The sequence below is a fragment of the Vigna umbellata genome, chromosome 5 (genome assembly GCF_029865625.1).
Source record: "Vigna umbellata cultivar VRB3 chromosome 5, Vumbellata_1.0, whole genome shotgun sequence".
NCBI classification, from domain to species: Eukaryota; Viridiplantae; Streptophyta; class Magnoliopsida; order Fabales; family Fabaceae; genus Vigna; species Vigna umbellata.
Genome location: NC_142169.1, coordinates 43989011 through 44000666, shown reverse-complemented (window position 1 = coordinate 44000666; position 11656 = coordinate 43989011). Strand labels below are relative to the sequence as shown.

General features: G+C 38.3%; 2 protein-coding genes across 2 annotated transcripts; both read right to left on the bottom strand.

Annotated features, from left to right (window-relative positions):
* Positions 1-3182: 3182 nt before the first annotated feature.
* LOC148198435 (uncharacterized) lies at positions 3183-4476 on the bottom strand. Its single transcript, XM_088115806.1, has 5 exons — positions 4129-4476; positions 3786-4045; positions 3538-3705; positions 3352-3456; positions 3183-3249 (listed from the first exon to the last, which is right to left on the bottom strand). The coding sequence occupies exons 1-5, from the start codon at positions 4474-4476 to the stop codon at positions 3183-3185; spliced, it is 948 nt and encodes a 315-aa protein (XP_087971932.1).
* Positions 4477-5795: 1319 nt separating this feature from the next.
* On the bottom strand, positions 5796-8972 carry LOC148198434 (uncharacterized). Its single transcript, XM_088091973.1, has one exon. The coding sequence runs from the start codon at positions 8790-8792 to the stop codon at positions 5796-5798; it is 2997 nt and encodes a 998-aa protein (XP_087948099.1). The 5' UTR covers positions 8793-8972.
* Between the last annotated feature and the right edge of the window lie 2684 nt (positions 8973-11656).

Genomic DNA, 11656 nt, shown 5'->3' with positions numbered 1-11656 from the left:
CAGTAATGATAACATCTATTGATGGATGCTTCTACAACATCTACTGATGGATGTTGCTATGATGAGGATGATGAATGAAAACATCTACTAATGGATGCTTCTATGGAAGAAGACGGTGACTAAACATCTACTGATGGATGTTAGGTGATTAGGCATCTACTAATGGATGCCGATGAAGATGAGAAAGATTGGTGTCTATTAAGGGATACCAATGAAGATAAGAAATATTAGCATCTACTGATGGATGCTATGTGATTAGACATCTACTGATGGATGTTACTGACAACACTACTGATGAATGCTATGATGATGAAGATGGTGTCAAGCTAGTGACGTTAAAGAAGCGCTTACTAGGAGGTAACCCAGCTTTCTAAACCTTTCTTTTTAATCAATTATTTTGTTATTGTACTTTGCTTGAATGAACCACACTGCTTTGATTTAACTGTGTTGTGTTTTGTGATGAGTATTGCTTTGTGATATTCTAGTGTATTGATTAATGTTGAGATGATGCATGATGTGCTGATATATAGGTGATGGCTCACAGTGTATGAAACAAGTGCTTGAGGTAAAACTTGACTGAGATACTGAGCGTGGTGTTTTTCTAAATTCTGGGACTTGTGAGTTTAACTGTATGAGATTTGGGCTTCAGAGTTTTTTGTGAATAATTGCTATTACTTTGGAAGCATGAATGATTTTGCCCAAATTTTCTGTGATTGAACTATTTTCTTGAAGGATTCATATGATCAAGGCCATCTTTTGTTGTCCCTTATTCTTTTAGCCTTCACATGAATTTTTGCCAACTGAAAAGAGAATAAATTTTTCTTACCTTTGCACCTTGAGCCTTATGTATGTTTGAAAAACCTTTTTTTGAAAATCTTTACCTTGAGTTGAGTTGAGAACATTTGATGAGGTATTGACAAAGGTTCAAGTTTGGGGTTATTGGAAAAATTGAAAAGAAAAAGCATTGAGTTAAGCAGTGAGTACATGAAAAGCAAAAGCAAAATAAAAAGAAAGATGAAAAGAAAAAGAAAAGAAAAGCTCAATGCAAGGGAAAGCTGGGAAAAAGAAAGAGAGTTTGTGCTTGAATGATGAAATCATAAATGACTCTCTTAACTCAAGGATTTTGCTAACCAAAATAACAAATTTCGTTATTAGCCCAACCAAGTTACAAGCAATGAAAAGGCCTTGTGATGACAACTTGCTTGTGAGTATATTTGATTGTGGCTAAATGAAAGGCAAAGTTAATTTGTGTGGCATTGTGATAGCAGAGTGAAAAAGACACCAACACCTCACTATAAACTTTTGAGTGCTTGAGTGATACACTTTTGAGTGCTTGAGTGAAACATTGTCCTTGTTGAGGAGTAGTTCTTTGAATTTCTGATTACATATTTGCTTGGTTGATTGATCATTCTTAAGGATAGCATCTGTTGAAGTATATGAGCATCACATTGATTTTGATTGAATTAAGGCATTTGCACATCTTGACTGACATCTTTATGCTGAATTGCTAAAAGTTATTCTTGTCCTGGAAGGAAAAGTTTTGAAAAATGTTGAGTATTTGTAGTGATTGTTCTGAAAAGCTGAGTTACAATCTGTATTGCTTGAGGACAAGCAAATTTCTAAGTTTGGGGTTGTGATAACGGTTAAAAATACCGTTGTATGTGGTGTAATTTTGATACTAAATGCACCCTTTTCTGCTTAGAAATTTGCTTGGAATCATGTTTGTTTGTTAAGTTGTGTGAATAAGAGAGTTGAGGTTGAATTTAATGAATTTATAACAAAATCCCCTTGTTTTGGCAGGAAATGAGATAATACGGAAAGCAGATATGAACTGCCAACGAGATGGAGCTCAGAAAGGCCTGGAAAAGCACCAGAAGGGAGGAATGTTCGAAGCTTGGGCGTCCTTTTTAGAGGCTTAAGCGTAGAAGAGTATCGTTCACCGCCCAGGCACCCCTTTTGGGCGCTTGAGCGTCAAAAGCACGAAGCGTGGGCGCCCTTTTGGAGTCTTAAGCGCAGAAGAGAGTCGCCCATCGCCCGGGCGCCCCTTTTGGGCCCTTGAGCGTCAGAAGCACGAAGCTTGGGCACCCCTTTTTGAGGCTTAAGCGCCAGAAACCACCGCTTACCGCCCGGGCGCCCTAAGTTGGGCGCTTGAGCGCCAACAACACGGGCCTGTGCTTTGTTTCTGTTATGTTTCCACTCTATTTAAAGGACCTAGACGTCCTAGGTTTTGTATATTTGGATGGAGGAACTAGTACAGAAAGGGCTTTAGACGTCTGTTCTTTTGGCTTTTTGACGTCCGACCTAAAATCAACGTCTTTGTGGGTGACGTTAGTCAGACGTCTGTTGCGTCAGGTCGGACGTCTATATAAACGTCCGTTGTGTCAGGCCCGACGCCTATATAGACGCCTGTTCTGACACATCAGATATCTATATAGACGTCCGGCTGTGTCAGAACAGACGTCTATATAGACGTCCGTTGTGGCATACCCGACGTCTATATAGACGTCCGGCGAAGCCACCCCGGACGTCTATATGGCTGAACGGGTTGTTTAGGGATTACGGGTTTGGACGTCAGTTTGTGCACTGCCAGACGTTTATAGACGTCCATTTGTGCACTAACCGACGTCTACTGGGCGTTTTTTTTTCAAAAATCAATTTATGTTTGCATTAAAACCACACTTGAAAAACAGAAAATCGTCCCATAACAATATATAGTATAGTATATTTGCGTTTCATATAAAGAAAGTTCTACTTAATGTACAAAATAATCCAATACCAAAACTATCAATATATAAACTTATAAAACTAAAATTAATCAATGTTCAATGACAAATAAAATTGTTACTAACTCCATCTTTGCAGAAGATAAGTTGTCCAGTCCTGCCTTATTTGCCTAATCGTTTGATCTGGTATAGGAGATGTACTCTTGAAGCGCTGCAAAATGGAAGAAAGATTCATTATGGTTTCATATATGTTTAAAGATGAATTTGATTTGTAATGTCTTCAAGGTATGCATCATTACCTCATTCCAGTCATCTGTAATGACAGCTCGAATGATGGTCTTAATCCAACACATGACATAGAAGCCACATTATCATGAATCCTGCTGCTGGTTACACTAAAATGATGCACTAAATCGTCAATAATTTAGATCATTCAATAACATACAAAATGAATTATAACTATAAATGACAATCAACCTTTGGATATAAAATTTGAACTAGTTGACCTCGAGATTTACCAATAACTCTGTACAGATTAAAAACACAAAGTAAAATTATCATAACTATATTTATCATAAAAGTTTAAGGTGAACATCAAATTCAAAGTCATTTTTGGAGAAACACTTACCCTTGAAGCATGGTTCTCAAGTCATTTTTCATCTTCCTGTGCAACGAACAAAACCATATAATTTTACATTGTTTGGGAATGATGACCATCAGCTGCCAGTGCGACCTATCACGAAGGACAAATAGTTATTTAACTAAGTAATTAAGGAAACTTTAATAATGAACTTTTACATATAACAACACCTACCCATCAATGTATGGCACAAGGTATACGTCTCTTTTTGACTCATCCATCCATGTTTGCAAATAATATTGTCTGTTTTGAAGTGTGTTACCAGAAGGTTGAATGGTCTGAGGTTCAACAAATCCGTACATGGAAGACCGACCTTGGTCTACAACGATTGTGTCCATGTACCTAAATGATCAAAGTTAAGTTGTTAGAAACTATAGGAATCAAACAAAAAGACATATGGAAGACAAAATTAACTATCTTACATGCACCACAGTTGAATGATGGAAATATTCAACATCCTGTCTCCCCCAATCACCTCCAATGCATCAGGCAATGTGATATATACTGGCACATGGGGGGGCAGACCAAATACTCTCAAATCCCAGTATAGTTCTAATGGTGCTCTCTTCAACCTGGGTAATCTTGTCATTAGCTTTGATAGAGGATCATCCTCTGCTTTAGCCATGTCATCATCTTCATGTATGACTTTGTCATGAATCGGCTGCTTCTGAGGACGTGTTAACTGAAGATAAGAATTTCATCAAAGAGTTATCAACAAATATTTTGATCCTTAACATAGAAATACTAATAACAAAGACATTATACCTGTGGAGTAGCGATGTGTGACATGATCAATGCTCGAGGCCAGGCTATAAATGAGCCTATGGCCTCCCCCACAAAATTAATTTCTGTAGTGGGTACAGGCACCTGAGCTTGGGGATCCTGAATCTCGTCAATCGTCACACGCACGTGGTGGGGTAATATGAGAACACCATGAATAGTGACCCCTCCCTCAAGCACTCGTCCGACAGCCACAATGCGTAGGGGATCCCCATCAACCAACAACTCATATTGACCGTTGTACTGAGTAGGTTCAACAGCAGAGCATGATCCTCTAGTGCTGACACGAGGTGGCGTGAGAGTTTCACCGGGCCCCGTGTTGCCCTGCGTCATGAAATGTAGCTTATGTTCAAGCACTCTTTGTATTTCTTTTTGTTCTTGTAGCTACTCCATAAATCGTTGCTCCATTGATCTCATGCTTTGGTTGAGTCTTTCCTCCCACTGAAGATCCATCTGCCTCAGTGCCTCCTAACTCATTGATTGAGTGGTTTTTTGTGTGGGGCCAAAGTAGTCACGAAGACCAATCGCCCCAGGAACTCTACGTACATGTCCTAGGTGCTCGGGTCTTCCGATGGCCGTTGTTAGAATGTCGTCCCTACCTTGGCCAACAAATGTTCCCTGAGTCTGCTGCTCAACCAACTCATTCTGCACATACAAAAACGAAGATACTTAGAAGACATGCTGTGATAGATACACAATCAAACAATGTTTAGAATTTGAACTTACAATTCTTTGTGAGATCAAGGCTGCTGAGGAAGATGTCATGTTCCCATCAGATTTAGTCTGAGCAGCTTTCCACAGCTCGTACCTAGCAGGTGCAGGTGCTAGGTCCGACGACTCAAGCCCCAAGGCATCCGCTCTAGACTTTCTAAGTTTTTTTTCCAGTTTTGCATAACCACCTCGTGATAACAAGTGTGGTGCATCGTTTAGCCGTTGTCTTTCTTGGGCGGCTAACCTTTTACCCTGTGAAACCATGTACATAAATAAGTGTAAAATCATAAGAACTCAATGAAAGGTTTTAAGTTGTTAAGAAACAGACCTCCCATTCATTAGACTCTCTAGATGCATGAAACTGTATCCAGTCCTCCTCTATGAAGGTATACTACTGACATGGATTTTGATCTTGTCTGTCTCCAAAGACATATAGTCGTGTCAGCCTTATCTTGAAATCCCTCCATCTTATCGCTATATGCGATAACACTTTCTTTCTAATTTGTATCGTGTTTGGAATATCATAATGTTGTTGTTTAAAACAAAACACATGTTATTGATTTGAAACGATGAAAGAAATAAGTATATCAATAGTGTTGTAAGTAAACATACCTGAATATCTTGCCATAAGAGGTTCTTGTCGACCTCTGGGACGTCATCCCAAGTTGCATGAAGGATATAGACATGGCTTTTTGCTAACTTACCCAGATAACTCCTAAACCTATGATGCCTGACCTGATATGGGGTCAATGTCAACATGTCTACTCTGCCCATCAACGCGTCCGGCTGTCACATTTGCCAATCTTGTGACGCCTCAACCACGTCTGGTCTGTCCCGATCCTGAGTCTGAGGCCGACATACCTGAAAAATTATACAAGGTTAGTAATAATTCAATTTTGATGAACATAAATATAAAGTCAATAATTAACTATCACAACCTATTAAGATATTGTTTTCTCCCAAATCCCTTCATTGTGATCACTATGAATTGCCTGGATGACATCGGCAACGTCATCAACTGGGTCTTCAATGGGTCTAGATGCAATAGATGTTGTCTCAAGTATATCAAGAGAATCGTCATCATCATGTCCATGCATGTTTTTTCCTTCTAAAACCATTGACAATTTTTTATTCCCTGGATCATTTACGTAAAATATTTGTCTTGCTTGACTAGCCATGATAAATGGTTCATTAGTGTAATTCATCTTTTTCAAGTCTACCAATGTGAAGCCAAAGTCATCTGTCATGACACTAGAATTTATATCAACCCATTTACACTTGAAAATTGGGACTCTAAAAGTGACATAATCAACTTCCCATATTTCTTGTATTATTCCAAAATAACTCATGGATGCTGTGATTGGATTTTTGTCTTTAGAACTAGCAAAGTGGACAGCCTCAGCTTGTAGTGTGACGCCACTATTTTGAACTCTACTTTTGTCATCTTCTACCTTTGTCTGAAAAGAAATATTGTTTATATAGTACCCACCATATGTAATGACATCTGCGTTCGGTCCACGAGATAACCTCAATAAACTTTCAGAAACATCTAGAGTCGCATAAATCTTTTTCTTAAACCATTGTAAGAAGGTTTTCACATGTTCACTAAGATGCCATTTTTCACTCATTCTTGGGTTTGCTGCCTTTAGTTCATTAACGTGGTCAGAAATGTAAGGAATCACATCAACAATGTTGTTTAAGATGTACAAATGAGCTTGGTCAACTTCTTTTCTGCTAACACTTTGAATTCTCACACCTCGAGCACCCTTACCTTCACATTTTCCTTCATGTCTGCTCTTGGGAAGACCCACTGGTTCACAAGATGGCATATAACTTGAACAAAATTCAATGGCTTCCTCTGCAATGTATCGCTCTATGATTGAAGCTTCTGGTCTATACTCATTCTTGACATATCCCTTTAAGATCTTTATGTATCTTTCAACTGGGTACATCCACCTTAAGAAGACCAGCCCACATATTCGAATTTCTCTGACTAGATGAACAATCAAATGTACTATGATATCAAAAAAAGAAGGTGGAAAATACATCTCCAATTGACATAGTAGTCTTATTCCTTCATTTTCCAATTCATCTAAACCTCGAGGGTCAACAACTTTCTTGCAAATGGCATTAAAGAAAAAACTCAGGCGTGTCAAAATACCCCTAACAGAATGAGGTAATATGCCTCGAATAACAACAGGTAACAATTGTTGCATCAATACATGACAATCGTGGGACTTTAAACCAACTAACTTTAACTCTTGCATAGAAACAAGGTTACTAATATTTGAAGAATATCCTTGTGGAACCTTCACACTTCTTAAACAGTTACAAAAACTTTGTTTTTCTTTTTTAGAAAGTGTGTGACAGGCTGGGGGCAGATAGGTGCGTCTTCCTATTATCTGTGGATGTAACTCGGATCGGATTCCCATGTCAGCCAAATCTTGTTGTGCTTTTATTCCGTCTTTGCTCTTCCCTTTGACGTTTAATAAAGTTCCGATGACACTGTCACAAACATTTTTTTCAACGTGCATCACATCAATACAATGTCTAACATCAAGTTGACACCAATATGGAAGCCTAAAAAATATTGATCGTTTCTTCCAAATGTTTTTTGCAAGGGTACTTTTATGATGTTTTCCAAACACAATGTCAATGTTTTTGACTTCGTTGTACACCTCTTCACCATTCCGGTGTCTGCACACAACCTCATCCTCAGCACTTCCATTAAATGCTTTTTTCAATCTACGATAAGGGTGATTACGAGGAAGGAATTTTCGATGTCTTGTATATACCGTCTTCTGTCCATGCTTCAATTGAAGGTAACTAGTGTTTTCTTCACATATGGGACATGCAAAATGACCTTTAACACTATAACCGCTCAAGTTTCCATACGTTGGGAAATCATTTATAGTGCAAAACAACATTGCACGCAAACAGAACTGTTCCTGAACATGTGAATCAAACACGTCCACCCCTTCTTCCCACAACAATTTCAAATCATCAATTAAAGGTTTTAAGTAAACATCAATGTCATTTCCAGGTTGTCTAGGACCCGATATCATCATGGACAACATCACATATTTTCTCTTCATGCACAACATAGGAGAAAGATTGTAAATCATCAACATAACTGGCCATGAACTGTGTTTGCTACTTAAGTTTCCATAAGGATTCACACCATCAGTTGCAAGTGCAAGTCTTAAGTTTTTTGGATCTACACCAAACTCTGGAAATTTTTCATCAATCTTTTTCCATTGGGGTGAATCAGTAGGGTGTCGAAGAACATTATCGCACTTTCTTCCGTCAAAGTGCCATTTAAGTTTCTTTGCATCTTCTTTAACAGAAAACATACGTTTGAACCTAGGTATTATAGGCAAATACCACATCACCTTAGCAGGTGCACCATCATTACCTTCATCCGCAGTGTTTCTGTCATATTTCTTTTTAAAATGGGATAAACCACATGTTGGACAATACTTTAGCCAAGCAAACTCCTTTGTGTACAAAACATAATCATTAGGACAAGTATGTATCTTTTGATATTCAAGACCCATTCGACATAAAAATTTTTTTGCCTCGTAATTACGAATAGGTAGAATATTATTTTCTGGAAGCATCTCCCTCAACAACTCCAACAACTCGGTGAAACTTTTATCGGTCCATCCATTCCTTGCTTTTAAACTAAACAACTTCAAAGTTGCAGACAGACGTGTAAAGTTCGAGCATCCGGGGAACAACATTTGCTCTGAATCATTTATAAGAGAATCATACAAATTAGCTCTTCCAAAATTATCTTCACCGACATCACGTATCATGTCCTCTAAATGATCACTCATCCATTCTTCCACATAATCTGTTCCTCCTGACGTGGTAGGCTGGTCCAATACTTCTCCATGCCAAGTCCAAACGGTATAAGTCCTCATGATGCCGAACATGAATAGATGGTCACACACATTGCCTAAGTCTTGCCGTATTTGATTAAGACAACGCACACAAGGACAAAAATATGTCCCGTTCACAGACTTAGCATTTTGTTCAACGTATTGCAAGAACTCCGAAACACCCTTATCTTATTCTTCACTGATGCGACGTTCATTCATCTAGCTTCGATCCATTCAATGTTCGTCAAATCATCAGTTTAAGTTTCTAACTCTCACAAGGTTAGGCCCTACCCATTCAAAAAAATTAATTTTCATAATTTGCTAAGACACGTGCAAAGAAGTCTACATCATAAATTTGATAAAATTTCGGCAGCATTTCGCATTGGTCTCCGAAATACACGAAATAAGAGTAGTCAACGATGACCACAATCAAATATGCATCCGGAGAACAACACAAATACTGAACTAAAAGTTTATCAATCTTATCCATAGACTCCAACTTACATGTTATTGCAAATTATGAAAATTAATTTTCTCAACCTGTCTAACCAAAAGTCACTCAATAATAACACAACTAATACATGCATATTCAAAAGCCAATAACACATGCAGACCTTAAAGTAAAAAACATGCATACATAAAACCCAATAACATGCGTATAAAAAAATTATTAACGAAGAAGCTAACCTAGAGAGCAGATTCGAAATGAAATTGGAGGGAAATGGAGGAGTGCACGACTTAAAACGTAGGCCAAAAAACGCCGCCCAAGAACACACAACAAACTGCACCAAAACGCACCGAAAACGATTTTTAACCGGTCCAAATGAAAGATATTTAATCACTGAACAATTTAATCGGATTAAAAGTAAGATTAAATGGTCCAAAACAGAGAAAAACCAACCTGGAAATGCAAGGCGCAGAGTGAAAACACGGGGAAGACGATGAATAGTGAGCGTAATTCCTCGTGGGTTTGCGTTTTGGTATAAATGCCACTAGAAGTCCGTTATTGGGAGGCCCCGATGTCTATAATATTATAGACGTTGGGGCAGTAACTAATATGACGTCTTATGGTTTTAAATATTGATATTCGTGGGGAGTTTTAAACGTCCGTTAGAGGGGCCCCGACGTCTATAATATTATAGACGTCCAGCCCCCTCCAGACCGGACGTCTATAATGCTGACAGGGTAGTTGACGAGTTAATTGCGTTCAGCCTTTTATATGACCGTTCTGGAGGGGGAATAACGTCTATAATATTATAGACGTCGGGGCCCCTCTAACGGACGTTTAAAAGGCTGAACGCATTAACTCTTCAACTACCCTGTCAGCATTATAGACGTCCGTTCTGGAGGGGGCCGGACGTCTATAATATTATAGACGTCGGGGCCCCTCTAACGGACGTTTAATAGGCTGAAACAATGAACTCTTCAACTTCCTTGTCAGCCTTTTAGACGTCCGTTCTAGAGGGGGCCGGACGTCTATAATATTATAGACGTCCGACCCCCTCTAACGGACGATTAAAAGGCTGAACGCATTAACTCTTCAACTACCCTGTCAGCATTATAGAGGTCCGTTCTGGAGGAGGCCGGACGTCTATAATATTATTGACGTCGGGGCCCCTCTAACAGACGTTTAACAGGCTGAAGCAATGAACTCTTCAACTTCCCTGTCAGCCTCTTAGACGTCCGTTCTGGAGGACAAACTTATTTCGCTGAGGGATCGAGTTTAAGTGATTTAGTGAGTGATGTCAACATTAATGCATAAAGAAGAATTCTTACATACATGAGAGGGAACTCGGTGGAATGTAACCCCAACAACATACTCATCTCATATTAAAAACAACTTCTTCATCCAATTCATCTTAATTCCTGTCTAAACAAGAAAAACCAAGCATAAAACCAATAATACCATCTTTAACTCTCTTATTCTCACAACTTAAGCAAAAACATGATTTCAAGCTAGTTTCTAAGTCATGAAGGGTGTTTTTAATATCAAAATTAAGTATAAAAATAATGGTATTTCAACCAGTATCAATTATGCAAGGGAGATTGATAACGGTTGAATTTACCGTTATTTGATACTTAATTTTGATACTAAAAACAACCTTTTTGACTTAGAAACTAGTCTGGAATAATGGTTTTGATGAATAAGAGAGTTGACAGTGAATTTAATAGCTTTAAGCAATATTACCTAGACATAGGGATAGGAGGGTTGGTTGCCTTTAAGCTTCTGTGCGAATGTAATGCATAATCAATTGCTGGGGATACAAGACATTGTGATCTAGTAATTAAGAGTAGGCTTTCTTCACCGAGACATCATGTTTAAGGTAAATTAGAAAGTGGCATTAACATTAATGAAGAAGATGAATTCATAAATACATGAGAGTGGATAGGATAAGTTAGAAACCCCAACAACATAATTATTCCATATTTTATACACCAATCACCTGTGCATTCTTCAAGTCAATTGATCAACACTTGCATTCATATTTATTTTCTACATTATAAACACCATGATTTTGTTTACGAGTCTTAATTAATCAAGAAATCACATGAATTTCTAGGCCGTGAGTCTCTTGGGAAACGATACTTGGTCTTACCATTTATTATTACTCGATACGATTCGGTACACTTGTTGGAGTCTTAACAAGTTTTTGGTGCCGTTGCCGGGTACTCGTGGTTTAACTATTATATTTGTGTGATTATTGATTAGCTATGACTTGATTCTTTTTGTTTTGTTTTTGTTTTAGAAGTGCCTTTTAGGGTTTTGTTTTCTTGTGTATACAAGGTATAATTCGAACTAGAAGCAAGAAAACCTCGAAACCTCTTCTTGAAGGATTGGACGAGAGTAGAAGGAGAAGGAGAATCCGAACATCTAGAGAATTATTTCCTTCTCCGGAGACACTTTTACAACCCTCACC